Source organism: Protopterus annectens, chromosome 1.part1, assembly GCF_019279795.1.
Source record: "Protopterus annectens isolate FY-2018-M chromosome 1.part1, PAN1.0, whole genome shotgun sequence".
In the NCBI taxonomy this organism is placed as follows: Eukaryota; Metazoa; Chordata; order Ceratodontiformes; family Protopteridae; genus Protopterus; species Protopterus annectens.
The window spans coordinates 1,140,524,904-1,140,541,926 of NC_056726.1; the positions used below are offsets into that span (position 1 = coordinate 1,140,524,904).

The 17,023-nt window shown below is 40.6% G+C and overlaps 1 protein-coding gene across 2 annotated transcripts in view; it reads right to left on the reverse strand.

Annotated features, from left to right (window-relative positions):
* Positions 1-17,023, reverse strand: part of LOC122809110 (hepatic lectin-like) — a 749,311-nt gene that overhangs the window by 311,613 nt on the left and 420,675 nt on the right. For both annotated transcript variants that reach the window (XM_044080365.1, XM_044080356.1), the window contains exon 4: positions 6,160-6,269. In XM_044080365.1, coding sequence (XP_043936300.1) covers positions 6,160-6,269 — 110 coding nt within the window. The remainder of the gene's footprint in view (positions 1-6,159; positions 6,270-17,023) is intronic.

Genomic DNA, 17,023 nt, shown 5'->3' on the forward strand with positions numbered 1-17,023 from the left:
TTTAGTCAAATTGGCTATGACTTTCTAAAGTTGTCTGATATAATTAATATGTGAAAGAGGTTAATAATATCACACCATACACAGACTGACAGTCTGTAAAACACAACATAATAACACGTCACATCCAAAAGAAGTGGATACGTCTAGATTATAACCATGAACTCCATCATACAAACTAATTGCCCTAGTCCTTTTAGCCAGACAAGCTGCTTGACAGACAGGGGTCATTCCTCACACAATCACCTGCATAAATGTATACATTATTATTCCTACATTAAATAAGACATACAATGTATGATCGGTTTCTATGTTACTGTCGTGAGACTGGCTGAAATGCTCATATACCACTGATGAGTTACTGTTACAGCAGTTACAAGGGAACACTGTTGTGTTGGGGGTGGGGGAACAACACCACACATTCTGCTGAGATACACAGTAGTTTGAATATCATGTAACCACACTGTCTAACATCTCCCTTGACTGATGTACTAGTAATCTGTTGTAGAAGACTGCATGAATATTCCATGCATGAGGCCTAGTGAATAGTAATGGAAACATGATATTAGAATGGGTAGCTGTAGTCCCATGTGGATGTTATTTCTGTCTACGTAGCCCACTATATTCACTTGCATAATGTACTAGATCCATACCTACAATGCCATATCATAATAGTCCTTATGTGTTGCGTAGGTTACCTTGCAAATGCAGCAGGTGACACAGCTGTAGTTCAGGGCTGCATCTGTTAGAAGCAAGCAGTACACAGCAAATGCATGGATAGGTACAAGTTGTGTGTGCGTGTTGGTTGTCTGCCATCAATTTTAATTATTGTATGTGAGAAGGAGTAAGCTGTCAGTCCCTAGGTCCCTAGGTTGTCAGTGAATGTGCTATGTGTTGCCTCTTAACCAAAGTCAGGGTATACTGAGCACACCTATGTCTGCCTACAGGGACATCAGCAGGGAGTTTCTCCTCCATGTCCTCCTGTGGCTGTGGTGACCTAGGCACTTATGGGGGACTGTGTATCCCTTCCCTTTGCTGATCCTGCTGTAGCTGTTTCCACAGGATCAGATTGTGTAACATAGCACATACCGTGAATATATATGCACATGTGGCTGGAGAATACTGCATGGCTCAGCCAGAGATATCTGGGCATTGGAACTGTGATTTCAGAGGCCCAGACACACACTCTATGATATTCCTATTGTGTGCGTATGCATCATTATGGCATTCTTCCATGGGTGTATGTACATTTCTGATGGGTGTCATCATCCACAGTTTCAGGGCATAGCCAGCAATCCCCCAGTAAATGGCCATGTGGGATGTCCCCCTGCAGCAAACATCTGGTACAGCTGTGATGTGTGACAGATATGGGAGTCATGATAACTGCCAGGGCTGCCAGGACACACATTTATGATAATCCCCTGGGCATTGCACACAACCTGGCAGTTGATGTAGTAGTACCCCTTGCGGTTAACATAGATTCTACCTCCCTCAACAGGTGGTGCCTTGATGTGTATATGAGTGCATTCTATGGCACACAGTACTTCAGGGTAGTGTGCTACATGGTAGAACTGTTGCACATTGCTGGCCCTTGCCTCAGGGGAGAGGGGAAAAGATATGTGCTCATTGGCATGTTGTAGCATGGCATTCAGGAACTGGTGGAGTGTCCTGGATGCAGATGGCTGTGACACCACCATCATGTCCCCAGTTGGGCTTGAAAAAGTTACCGTAGGTAGTGTCCTAAGGGCTACACATACCTTTGTTTCCACTATGATGAGTTCCCCTAGGTTGTTTCTGGGTCTGGTTGAGGGCAGCAGAGCTCAGTGAGTTCTTACAATATGTCCCTGTCCACCCTGTAGCACTCTACAATCTCAAGCCCATGTAGCTTCTGGAAGCTTTCCCTGAGCCTGAACACTCTTCTCCTTCTCTGCTTAGGCCTACTGTCAGAAGCACCAGCAGTACTCACTTCAGCATCTAGCACATACAGATGTAGCAGAGCTGCAGCAGCCCATAGCATTATCTGTTACAATTCAAAAGTTTGTACTCCAGTGGTCCAGAGTATCTGGGGAAAATCAGAATGTAGGGTATATGCATACTTTATACAGGCCTGCTGTAGGGCCACCATGTTTGATTCTTAATTATGACACATTTCACCTGCCTATAATGTAATTAACATTATTTAATAGTCCTATTTTAGTGTGGGATGTGGCGCTGTGTACCGCTACGCACAGCATAGCTTATACAAAATAATAAATATTCATTGAATATATCTGTTTTACATTCATTGCTGCCTACATCATCACTGTCAAGTGGGTAGTGTGATGCATAAACGCTTTAAGCTATGCCCGCATAGCATAGCTTATACAAAAGTCAAAATTAATAATTGAATATATCTGGTTTTAATGACTTGCTGTCTACATCATCACTGTGAACTGGATGGTCTTTCCACGTGAACATGCTCAGCTATGTGGCACACAGCACAAACATGCACACTTGGAATTAAACAATCCTAAATGTAACAGGACACACTCCCTCTGATGACATCCACATCCAGTGGAAATATCAACATGGTGTGGGAGTCTACTCAAAATAGATAGGCAGACACGCTTACTACTTTTTGCTGTTCAAGACATCCACCTCATTTGCATACATATCCATGCTGACAGCCTGGAAACTACACAGTTTATAGCCATATGACTTGGGCAACAGCACCAATGCACCATTGTATGGATCTGACTCAAGGTCCTGTAATACATTTCTGGCAAATATTATAAAATGTTTTTTTTTCCTAATTTTTTGTTTTTCTATTAAGCATGTTTGCAAACTCTGACATACAGTGCAAACATGCTAAGATTATTAAAAAAATATATATTTAATTGAACTTTTTCCGTTCCTCTTTCTGACACCCACAATATTAGTTTTGCACATATCTGTATGTAACATTTCAGGGGTGGTATTTCAATATTTCAGGAGTTTTACATCCCCTTCTGTCTGTGTAGACTCTTGTATGTGGAAAAATTCTGAGTAAACTATGAACACTGATACAGAGTCTACATGGATGCCTTTCTGCTTGTTGGATCACTCAACCTGCCTAATTTGCATAAGATTCACCTACTTATGAGGTAATTGATATTCTTCAGAATTTTTCATGTTTGCACATGTGTGCTCACCACTAAGCAGTACTTATTGAATCTAAATATCTCCACACTCATTTACACATCACAACACGATGCGTACACAAAATAAAAAATTGTGTAGGCTTTACTGAATTTCCATCTATATGTTTGTTAAAATGTGTCTTGTGATCAATAATAACTCCAAGTAGTTTTGTCTAGCTAAGGTGTTCAATTTATATTTTTGGATTGGGAGACAACAGGAATGTTACCTGATATGAATAAAATTAGTTTTATTTTACTCGCACTTAGTAGCAGTTAGGAATTAGAAAGCCATTGTAGTAAATGATTAAACATTTGACCAAGCTGCAGTTGATAAGTGATAGAACAGATAATGTTAGGTCATCTGTGTACTGTACTAAAATGGTACTGGGGATTGTAGTGGACGTATCCTTAATAAGGATATTGATTCTTTGAGGAACACCAGTGGCAATTCATATGAAGTCAGAGTATATGTGTGATTACTTAATGCTCTGATATTCGTTAGAGGTAGTTGTTCTACCACTTAAGGTAATATTATTGACTTCCTTTCTGGCTAACCTGTTGAGGAAGATGGAATGTGACACAGTGTCAAAGGCCTTTGAAAAGTCTGTGATTCTATAAGCAGTGATAAGGCCTTCATTTTTGTGATGATTGATGGCATTGTAAAAGGACACTAAGGCTATTTCTGTGTTGCAACCAAAGCAAAATCCACATTGAGTGGATGATAACAGGGTTTTTAATAGTAGATATGTGACACTTGTTTATAAATACATTTTGCAAGTATTTTTGAAAGGGGGTAGGGTATGATAAAGGGTCTGTAACTGGACAGATTGCTTTGTGTGTCCCCTTTAAGGAGTGGTGCATTATATGGTTGTTTCCTGATTTGAGATGCATACAGTCCATTAATTGATCTATTAATTAAAATAGATTCATGGTAGGGTTTAACTTCTGAGGCAGTCTGAAAATATTTCTAGGAGAAGGTTTTTACTCACATGTCCCAAAATATCCAAATCCAATATCCCCATGTATTATCATAAATATTCACTCTGATTTTACAATGTCATTGCTTTGATAATTTAATGTTCACCTTGTAGGATATGTCACACAGACTACTGCACATGCTAATGCTGTTGCTGCTTTTGTCCTCCCCAGTGTCCTCCCCATCCTGTACCTGCCTCACAACATCCGGCACCTGCCTTGTAACATCCTGCACCTGCCTCACAACCATCTGTTGGGTCCCCAGCTGTCTTCAGGCCTGTGATTCTTGGTGACACAGATCACACTTTTGAGGGCAGCCAGGAGTGCTCTCTGGTGGCCTGCAGTGCTGCTTCTCCAGTGGAGGTTGTATTGTCCTCACTGAGAAGTGACACTGGGAGGCTCTTGGGTCACTTGTTAACATATTTATATGCTGGTGCAGAAGATTGTGAACTTGTAGCTGGACACTCACATGATCAACCTGTTGGCAGAGATGCATAGCTACATGGCACTGACAACCAGGCCAGAACTGCCTGCACCCAGCCATGACCTCAGCCACAGAAGTTAATGACTTCTTACAGTTTGGCAGACAATCGTCACTACACCCTATGCCCCATCATGGTGTTCCTCTTCCTTCTGTGTCTCTGTAACTCCTTATTTGCTTTGTAGTCTTGGCCATCACCATTTGTCCTCTCTCTGTGTTTGTATGCATCTCTCCTTTGTGTGTGGCACTTTTGTGCCAGCACCGCCCCATCAGTCTTTATATGAGCTATATGCTTGTTAGCCTGCCTTCACTATATTTCCTAATTTCTCATTCCTACCCACTTCATCCCTACTTCTACCCCGTTAACCTTTTGCATAATAAAAACAGCACCTTCCTAGAAATACAAATTAACTTCCTTCCCTGCCTTTTCCCTTCCTATTGTCCTTCTTTGTATACCTCTGATTGCTCCTGTTAATTTCTTATTATGCCATTTATATTATGTGCTTATAAGGTGCTATAACCCCTTGTATGGCCTGTCAGCTGTGCTCAGTTGTATGGAATAAATGCTTTAAAGCATGAAGCAATCCCACTGAGACATGCTCACTTTCTCTGTGTTACTGCTGTACCTGGGTCATGTGGCCTCACATAAAGCTACCTATATCTCAGCACAGCTACTGGTAAGCTCACTTAGGAATGCCTTAACTATGCTGCCCTGTCTCTGGCAGGGCTTCACTTTATTGATTGTTTTGCATAAATGCTTCCTGTGTGGCTGCATCACACATGCTTGACAACGATACTAATCATTGTGCAGTTATGTTACTATTTTTTCTGAATACACCCTCTCCCCATATTTGAAGTAGTGGTGTTCATTTTACTTTGAGAGTATTAATAAATATAACAACTTTTACTGCATTTAACTCTCCAAAGCTAGATATATTGACTCATGGTTGAATTAATCATATTACCATCTGTTATGAGTAGTCTGAAATGTAAATGTATGTCTAATTGTTGCTTATCTACTGCTCACACATTTTTTATACTTAAACACTAAGGTATTCTATAGCAGTACTACAAGCTAGATTTTTTTGCTTACATGACATCTGATTACAGAATTACAGCACAAAATAAATTCCAAACAATACACATTCAGGATATCAGAATATACTTTATATTTGTGTCCATAACACCTGTTTCACTTTTCTGTAATATTGATTAATTTCCAGGTTTAAAAATGGATGTGTAAGGAAAAACTCTTCTAGAAGTTTATTATACTGACTGACAATTAGGCAAATTACTTGTATACAAATGCCTTGCAAAGTTATTCCAATTCATGACACTAAAAAGGTATTACTTCAATAAGAATTCTATTGACAGAATTTTAAATCTAAACATTATCGAACAATCCACATTTCGAATTGCTTTTACTTATCTCTATTACAGAAAAGGAATTTCTTATGTAAGTGAAAATACCAAAGGGAATTCCTGTACTGAACATGTTGTATTGTGACTGTTGCTCTATTATGAATTATGGAAATGTATAAAACATACTTTACTCCGTCTTTATAGCTTGTTCCATCCACCCATTGCCATGTCCCTTCTTCTTCTTGGTCTGTCAAGCCAATCCAATAATTCAAAGTATTCATGTTGACAAACACATCCTGTTAAAACAATACATTCTAGAAGTTATTTTCTAAGTATTTTTTGAATATCATATTTATAGAAATCAATGCTATCTTGTACTCCTGCATTAATCCAATAACAGTGGTGTTAAAAATTAATGCTATATTAAATTGTACCTATAGACGCTACCTTAAAAGTTTATGGAAGTTACCTTTTAGATAGTCTGACGAAAAAATCAGTTTTATACAGCAGTTAGGTCTTCATTTTATGTTTTTCTAATGATGCAAACAAATTCCCTTTTCAATGAAATTTATGAATACATGACTCATCCCTCAGGGACATAGACTATGCATGTGAAAGCTGATAGGAGTTCAACTCAGACCTTTATTTTTGTGATTCTGTACTTTAACAACTTTGCTAGACTGCATCATATTCTTTGCATTAAATCATTTACTGTTAAGGCTTGTCCAGTTAGTAATTAACATGCTAGGCCTAACAACGTAATTTGCAGTTCTTTCCACATTGATTTTTAGAGGACTATAAAGTTTCTAGCATGTTTCACCCGGTGATAGAGTTTAGAATAATGCTTTACATTTTATCTGTGTATTATTACTAACACTAGAAGTAATACTAGAATTACTGGTACTATTTTTTTGGTAATCATGTAAGTGAACATGAAACAAATGCACTTTTCATATAAAGCTCAGTCCTGGTCTCAGTCAATTAATTATTAATTGCTTAAATAAATGGATAGTAAACAATGAGACTCAAGCAGCAGAGTTTAGAATCATAGTATAAAATTGCAAAGAACAGTAATGTTTACTTCTATGGTATGCAGTGTCAAAAAATAGTTCCCCGGATTCTCAAAAGCTTGCACGGAGTGTTAGAGTAGTGTATGACGTCACACAGGCAAGATGTATCCCGTGTGATCCAGGAACAGCCTGTAGGGACGTGCACGAGAGCTGCTAAAGCTAGTCTTGCACAGACAGCATCATGGTATGCAAATTACCTAATTTGCTGGTGAAATCCATACAAATTAGGTAAATTTGAGATCCAGCAACCACTAACCTGTCCTTGGAAGATTAGTGTTACCTGCAGAAATGTACTCCCTTGGTAACGGAGTACATTTCTGCAAATAGCTAAACCGAGCTATGACAGCTCCAAATAAAGGATGCATACAGTTGAGGAAGCATGCCAATGACCAAATATAAGGCCATTGGCAGTGCAAAATGTTTAAAAACATAAAAATTTAACTTTTTTTCCGATCTCCAATGTTTAAGCATAGTGCAGCACCGCGCAAACGTGGGGCGCTTAAAAAAACAATAAAGTTATTTACAAAAAGCCCAAAATAGGCATTTTCACTAAAAAGCTTAATCTGCCAGATTTGGAGTAGGTGAGTGTAAGGCTAGAATATAGGTGACATCATGAGGGGGTGTGTCAGACAGGCTGTAAGCTAATTGGAGCACAGTGACTCGTGTTTGCTCTGAGTTGCTCAGGATTGACAAGAGACATGTCTACAGTTGTCCTATTTGAAAACCTCAAACCCAAGGTGCACGCTGTTAAAAGATAAGAAACTCCTTGAAAACATGCACACAGCGTGTGCGCGCATGTGCATGCATTGGTGCGCATTTGCACTCTTTTGCGTGTCACTTCCCCTGTGCGGAAACAGAAAGGGAAAAGGAAGGAAAATAAGTAGTTGGAGGTTAACCAAGGAGAACTAGCAGAGCTGCCAGGTGAAATATATCAGAATCAGCCAATTGGGAGGGAGGGTGGCCTAATGGTTAAGGTGTTTGCCTTACAAACACAAGGTGCAGGGTTTGAGTCTCACAAGTAACTGTCTAGGCTTACAATGGCTCACAAGGGCAGTTAGCTTAGTACTAATCTATAAACCTATAAACCTATAATTACACAGGTAGCAGACTAGCCCAGCCCAGCACTTTAAACTCTGCAAACACCATTCCCCCCTGTTTTTTTTTTCTCAAGAACACTGCAACACTGCAGTATACAAAGAGGGAAAGCTTAAAAAGCTTAAGTCAGACAAAATGTTAGGGGCTGCTCTTGCTATCATAAACCAACATGTGCAAGGTGCTGAGGGTGGTGATGTTGTGAGTGCTGCTGAACAACCCACAGTGAGGAGATGGAGAACAGTATACAGACCCAGGGTAACCTACCAGGGGCTACATGAGCCTGAGATAGTGGAGCACTATAGGGTGGACAGGGACCTCCTACAGCAAACTGTTGAGCTGTGCCAGCCACACCTCACACACAGAACCAACAGAGGGGAACCCATCCCAGTGGATACCAAGGTATGTGTTGGCCTAAGAATACTAGCTACAGGTACCTTCCAAAGACCAACTGGTGATATGATGGGGATTTCACAGGCATCAGCATCCAGGGTACTCTACCAGTTCCTGGCTGCCATGTCAAAACACGCCAGTGAGCACGTATATTTCCCCAGCACCCGTGAGGCATTGGCCAGCAATATGCAACTGTTCCACCAAATAACAGAATACCTTGAGCTAGTGGGTGCTATAGACTGCACGCACATGCGCATCAAAGCACCACCCGGTGAGCAGGGTAGGGTCTACATCAACTGCAAGGGCTTCCCCTCCATCAACTGCCAGGTTGTGTGCGATGCCCAGGGCATAATAATGAATGTGTGTGCTGGCTGCACTGGAAGCTATCACGATTCCCACATCTGGCATCTGTCGCAGCTGTACCAGAGATTTGCCAATGGGGACATCCCTGATGGTCACCTAGTGGGGGATGCTGGATACGCACTGGAGCTGTGGCGGATGGTACCCATCAGAAATGCACACACACCTGAACAAGAACTCCATAATGAGGCACACGCACAAACAAGAATCATAACAGAGCGTGTATTTGGGATGCTCAAGTCATGGTTCCAGTGCCTGGACACATCTGGTGGTGCCTTGCAGTACTCACCAACTACATGTACCCAAATTGTTATGGTATGTGCCATGCTACACAATATGATCCTGCGGAAACAGCTGCAGCAGGAACAGCATGGGGCAGGGCCAAACAGCCCCGCACCATTGCCAAGGCCTGCACAGGCACAGCGTGACTCAGAGGAAGAACAACCTGAGCCTGCCCCAGTAGGCAGAAGGAGGTGTGCCCAGTATGCCCTGGCCTTGGCAAAAAGGCAACGCATAGCACATTCACTGACTCAGTAGGAACACTGGAAATGACACCTCTCTCTGACTCACACATACAGTAAAAGTGATGCCTAACGACAGTACCTGTTTTCAAACATGTATAGGGAGTGTACTATGTGCATCTGACATAGGTAGCCCTGCAGCACCACCCTCAATACTGGCACAGACACAACTTAAGTCACTCACACATACCAGTTGGGGGTTGGGGGGGTCACATACCTAACAGTCACAGCCAGCAAGACAGTTGTAGACAAACGTAAACACAAACAAATGCTGTATCATTCCCTCTGAAGAGGCCTATGGGTAACCTCCCCCCAGGCCTAAGCAGACAGATAACAGCAGGCCAGGCAATGTGATGTGGGTTGGGTAGGCTATGAAGTCACAGACTAATATGCATGTAATTGGAAGCTAAGTTCTGTAGTACAGTGGTATGCCTCAAACCAGTATGATAGGCAACAATACAGACTGAAATGGAGTACCTGACATAGTAGTGCAGGCCTAGCAAATGTGTATAAGTGCCAGGTGTACCCCTCATCCTATGTACACCCACAGTAACATTCAGGTCTGTCCCCCTGGGTAGAAATGTACAAATAATAGCTGTCCCCCCTGTATGTAGAAATGTTGACAAGTCTATGCAAATTGACTCATGGAAGCACTGCAGGCACAGCGTGCTTCCTGTCGATGTACAACACAAAGGTGAGCCCTGAAGTAAAAAACAACTTGATTTTTCACACACATATAGTATATATGCCCATAGTGGGCATGCTCACACACAAACAAACAAAGCAAATGTCAGTCAACAACATACTGAAAGGTCATACTGGGCATGCTCACACACTTAAACAAATGAAGCAAATTTCAGTCAACAACATACTGAACGGTCATACTGGGCATGCTCACACACTTAGGCGATGTCTGAGTACAGCAGTGGGCCACACATATCTGGCAGTTGCAGTTCTTACTCCAGACACATGTCACTATTCACCAATCCTGCCTTGCACACACAGTGATATGAAAACAGACCCATATAATATATTGGACCCCTGTCATAATCAAACTATGTAATACAAGTACTTAAGTTGTTCAAAGAAAGTTAAAATCCAAAGAAGATCAATAAATCTCTGATCACTATCATCAAGAAACAATGAGCACTCCTAACATTATCCAAGCCAAGCTCTGCCAAAAATATTGCCAAAGATTCCATAGAGAACCATGAAGCTTTCTTTAGCTATGTCATTGTTAAATGAAAAATACTGTAACAAAAAGATCAATACACAAAAGGTTCAGGTTCAGGTTTTTTTACTAGTGTACACCAGGAGGCAAAAAACGTACAAGTACAGAATTTTGTCTGAATAATTCAGGAAGTACACAACTTTTATAGTATTTCTTACTAGTATTAACCCACCAGGCTGACGTAGTCAGTCACAAGGAGTTTTGCATCACTTTAGCTTACAATATTCTATTCATCTAAGATGCTGATTCTACATTTTGCTTTCTGGTAAACAATGTGGCCTTGCTAGCCACCTGGTTAGTTACAATACCCTTTTACAAAAGTTGCCATTCAAGGTTCTAAGCTAATTCGAACATAATAGTAGATACAGTTCTCAATACATTTCTCTTGTTACATGTTATCACTTCCTCCTTGCATCTAGTGCGTTATCTAGCAATATACAAGGTCGATTACTCATGCAGGAAAGAGCAGAAGATTCCCATTATTTCATACATTTAATTTCCTGACCCAGCAGATAATCACTTGTGAGAAGCATAAACATTAATTCTTACTGAGCTAGCAGCTGCTGGGGTCAGAGGCCAATTTGCAAAAGGCACACTGCAGTTTCCAAAAGCTTCTTGCAGTTTCATATGAATTCATTTTTCTTGTCATATCATTAATAGAATAAAATGCATTACATACTACTTTGCTTTTTAACTAGCACTTCACATATACTCTAATACATATTTTCTAACATTTTCCCCCCGTTAATACTTTTTATTCCATTTTGAAGTACAAACAATGTTATTTCTTCTCCTAACCTCTTCCACTTAGGATTTGCAGCTAAGAGAGTCATTTAGTTTACACTTCAGAAAGAATTTCATTTGAAACCAATTTCTCAAACTCAACATCTTGATATAAAGTCTCAGAAACAGATACATCAATAAAATATTTGATTAATCTTTTCATGCAGGGAATTCCGCAGCAAACACATGCTCCCAATAGGAGTAAACCTACACAAATGACAATCAGGGTGTTCATTAAGATGGAACCCCACCCCCCAAACAGATTCTGGAAAAAAATCCGTCAGAGGGTTTGGGCCTGGTTTGGTCATGGCCGACACTTGCTGAATCACCTCCAGATGGTTATTAATTTCATGTCTATTATCTGGTATGTACGCACAGAATTCTTCTTTGATAAGCACACACGTACCACCTCTTGCCGCTAGGGTGCCGTCAAGAGCCATCCGATTTTGCAACACAACAGTTCTCATGGCATTCAGTTCATCAGTCACTAATTCAAGAGCAGAAAAAGTTGCATTACTCATTACTTCGAGAAGTTTCGACAGCTTTCTCAGCTCCCAGATTGATTTGACTGCACCATACGCTGGGAGTATACCTGCCCAAGATATAACACTGTCACTGAAGTCCATATGAGTCAATTTGTCTTTGTCCTTCACAGAATTATGGTCTTTCCATCCTGCTTCAATCCGCCCTACTGGATTCACAGGTTTCTCGACTGGATCTTCAGGTTTCCGGGCAACATCTCTCACGTTCCGTATTTTACTCAGGGGCAATTCTGCAGTGTGTCTTATGGCCAGAACCAGGTAACCCAAAAAAACAACTGCCGGACCAATTTTCAGGTAGCCATTTGTATGCTTTTTTCCCACATATAAAGTAACAGTTCTCTACTTTAGTGCTGATATCTGCCAGCCCTGCATGAAACATTTTCTTATCTATAATAGACAATTGCTTAATTAAAACAGGATTTCTTCGCATCTCATTCAATGTTGTTTTCATTGAACTCAAATATGAATCATAATTAGTATTGCAAACAGTATCCCCACTTTTAGTCTTAATATAACATTTATAAGATATTGTTATGTTACAGTTACTCCAGCCCACCTGGAGAGTGTCATTTTTGAAAAAACACACAATCCCTTTTTGTGTAACAGGTAAATACAATGTTATTTTATCCTGTGATCTCACAGTTCCAGTGTCAAAAAGCAGATTTTCCCAAGTCTCATTGATCCCTAAAGGGACAGCGGACATTAACAGTCCTCCATATGCTGTTGGTATAGCTGTACAAACCCAGCAGTTTGAAATGTTCATACTCTCAGCATATACACGCTTCATTGCTAGGTATGTGTTAAAATTTGGATGCCATTCTATGGGTGATTCATCACGTTTTTCCAGTTTCACTTGTGTGGTTGAGTGAAGAAAAACCCACAATAAAAAGAAAATTGTCACAAGTACAGTTAATAAATGTATGCCCAATAAAATGATTATGCAACATTTTTGAGGTTGGTCTGTATTTCTAGTTGCTTTATTCTTAGCCATTTTGTCCCTGATGTGTGACTGTCATAATGTTCTTATCAAGTTGAAAGTTCTTTACCGGTTTGCAATGCGTCAAATGGACCCAGGATGGCTTCTCAGCTACTCTGACTGCAGTAGGTGTTGCCAACAGTACCTGATACGGTCCTTCCCACTTTGGACTCGCCCAATTCTTCCTCTTCATCACCTTCACACAGACCCAGGATCCTGGGGCTAGAACTGCTTCCAGTGGTCTGGTCTGTCCTTTATCTGAAAAAGAGTTAAACTGCAAAAGAGATCTATTTGTTAACAGTTTCCTCATATAACTAGCTAGTGAACTGTCAGCCTTCTGGTCTGCAGGCATGAGAGCTTTCCACTGAGGTACATAATATGCCCTCTCAAACACCATTTCAAAGGGAGTCAAACCCTTTGCATTTGGAACTGTTCTCATGCTCAGCAGTGCCAAAGGCAAACAGTGCACCCAACTCTTCTGAGTCTCATTTACTAACTTCCTAAGTTTATTTTTAAGGACTCCATTGTACCTCTCCACAAGCGCTGCAGACTGAGGGTGATAAGCACAATGGTTCTTCAAGGAAATCCTGAAGAAACGTCCCAACTGTTGTGTGGTTTGATTCACAAAATGTGTTCCATTGTCACTATAAATTCTTTCCGGTATGCCAAACCTAGGAATTATTTCCTTTATAAGGGCTTTCGCCACTGTCGCTGCATCTGGATTTTTGGTTGGAAAAGCTTCCACCCATTGAGAAAACATATCTACAATGACGAGGCAATACTTTTTATTCCCACATTTGTTCAATTCTATAAAATCCATGCAAATAGTATGGAACGGATATGGCGGTATAGGAAAGCTTCCTTACTTAGGTTTAAATGCCCCTTGTGCATGATGTTTGTTACAAATATGACATGCCGCACAAAATTTTTTGTATAGTTTGTGAATGCGTATGTTTGGAATATTCGACTTACTAACTGTACCATCCCCCCTGTTGAGACATGGCACTGCCCATGGCTCAACAAAGCTGCATATCTAAATAAATTAGACTGCAAAATTGTTTTTTTCCTCTTTGGAGATGTACAGCCCATTTTCAAGGATTGCTCCTCGTTTTTCCCATTTTTGTTTTTCCACTTTTGTGCTAAGCGTCTGCATCGTTTTTAACATTTCTAGATCTAAAATTTCAGAGGGTTGTAATTCCTTGTCTAAAAGTAAAGTTTCTGAGTCTGAAGCTGCTTGCTTTGCAGCTGCATCAGCTCTCGCATTACCTTTTGAAATTCTGTCCTGCTGTTTCGTATGAGCTACGCATTTGCAAATAGCTACTTTAGTAGGTAACTGAATAGATTCCAACAATTCTAAAATCAGTTGTGCATGATTAATTGGTTTACCACTAGATGTTATCATCCCTCTATCTTTCCACTGCTGCGCAAAAACATGTACAGTAGAAAAAACATACTGACTGTCAGTATATATGTTTACACATTTGTCTTTTGCTAAGGTACAAGCTCGTGTTAAGGCAATCAATTCTGCTGCTTGTGCAGACAAGTTATGTGGTAAGGATTGGGCTTCTAAGGCTTCAGTGTCTGTAACTATTGCATACCCCACTAGATTTTTCCCTGTAGGGCCCCTTCTGCATGAGCCGTCCACGTAATATGTCACCTCGGCCTTATCCAAGGGAATATCAGTGAGATCTTGTCTGGGTAAGGTTTTCTGCTCAATTTCCTGCAGGCAACTGTGTGGTGTGCCATCCGCAGGAGTTGGGAGCAAAGTTGATGGATTTAATGTCGTGCATTGTTCAATTGTCATATGAGGTTGGCTCAACAGTATAGTTATACAGGAAAGGTGTATAGCAGGAGAAAGATAAGCTACCTTTTCTTGCAGTAAAATTATCGCAACTGCATGAGGCACTCTCAATGTGAGAGGGTGGAATAACACCACTGAGGCTGAAGCCTGTACTGCCATTGCAGCTGCAACCACTGTTTGCACACAGTGGGGCAAGGATCGCACCACTGGGTCTAACTGTGATGAATAGTAAGCTATGGGGCGTTGCTTATCCCCATGTTGTTGTGTCAACACTGATGTCATATATCCTTGCTTACAGTCTACAGTTTGAAAGAAACGTTTATGATAGTTTGTTAATCCTAGAACTAATGAAGAAGCTATTAATTGCCTCAACCTGCAGAAAGCCATTTCTGCTTCAGGTGTCCATTGTAATAAATCCTGTGCTGCCATTGGCTTTTTGTATATGAGGTAGGTCAGTGGAGCAGATTCCAAAGCATAGTTTGGTATCCAACTCCGGCAGAAGTTAGTTGTTCCCAGGAAGGACATCATTTCCTTCTTGGTCTCTGGTTTGGGTGCTTGTAAAATCGCTGTTTTCCTATCCTCATCTAGCATTCTACCTTCTTTGGATATTACATACCCCAGGTATCTAACCTGTTTTCTCCAAAGCTGTAGTTTGCTTTTGTTTACTTTGTGTTCCTGTGTTGCTAAGAATTGTAACAGTGCTATGGTATCCTCCCTGCATTGCTGCTGGGTGGGGGCTGCTAGCAAGATGTCGTCTACATAAAGTAGAATTTGACTACCCCCCGGTGGGGTGAATCCTGCCAAATTACTAGCCATTTCTTGTGCGAATATTGTTGGACTCTCACAATATCCTTGTGGTAGTCGAGTATAGGTATACCTTTTCCCCTGAAATGTAAATGCAAACCAATATTGGCTATCAGGATGTATTGGTATTGAAAAGAAGGCATTGCTGATATCTACCACAGAGAAATATTTTTGGTGAGGTTTAAAATCATTTAACAAAGTGTGTGGATCTGGCACAGTAGGTGCTCTAGGTATTACTGCATTATTTACAGCTTGTAAGTCCTGAACCATACGCCATTCCCCGTTTGCCTTTTTAACAGGAAATACGGGTGTATTACATGGTGAATCAAGAGATTCTACCAGTACTCCTTCTCTAAGTAATGCTGCTATTATAGGTTTGATTCCTGTCTCTGCATCCTTTCTCAAAGGATACTGTCTCTTCTGTGGTCTGAATGCTGACTTTGGTGTAATAGTAACTGGTCCTGCTGTTCGAATAAGTCCTACATCTGACTTGCCTGTTGACCAAAGAATCTTTGGTATGTTACATAAGGCTTTCTCCTCTTCTTCTAATAAGAATGCTAATCAGCTGTCCTTGCTAGACTGCAAGTGTACAGCTGGGTGTGCCTGTGTTAACCAATTCAGTTTTTGTTTCTGTATTCCCTGCTCTGATAATTCTAAATCAGTTTGTTTCTCCCATCTCGTTACCTTCTTATCTTGTTTGCAATCCCTAGCTAGATGTCCTATCTTCCCGCACTTAAAGCATTCACCTCTCTTTTTCCTTTCTTCAAAGTCCTCTGATTGTTTGTCAGACTGTTTATTTCCCTGTGCATTTTTCTAACCCTTTTTACCAGGCTGTAATACATAAACTTCAGCTCCGTCTTCAGCAGTGAAGACTTGCGCTTTCTTTTTCTTTTTGCTATTAAAATGTCTTTCAGCATGTCTAGCATATTCAAGTAAGGCTTGTAACCTACTTGTTCGATGATCTATCATATGCTTCGTAATGAAGCTACTAATAGGTGCAATGCAACCTTTTAAAAATGCATTTTTCAATTGTTGTTCATACGGGGAATCATTTGTTTGATTTTCAGGAACTGTCATGCCACTATGATTGTTAAAGCACTCTAATAATCTGGCATAGTACCCATCTACTGTTTCATTTTCTTGCTGTATGCATTGATTAATACAAGTCCAGTCTGCTGTAGGTTTCCACTTCTCAAAGATTCGGTCTGTAAGGCCTTTTACTCTATTGTCAAGTTCTGCGTCACTATGTGGGAGTGGCTTAAATTCTGCATTACGAGGATTCCAGGTGCCACAAATCATGTGCAAATCTGGACCTACAATTTGTCTAACTACTTTTTCTACTTCTTCCCCATTTAAGTGGTAACTTAACCTCATGCCTTGTAAATCTTCTAGGAATTTTGTAAAATTAACTTTTGGATGGGGAATTCCCTAAGTAGCCTTCCGGATATCCTCCGGTGTCCATGGCCTATATACCAAG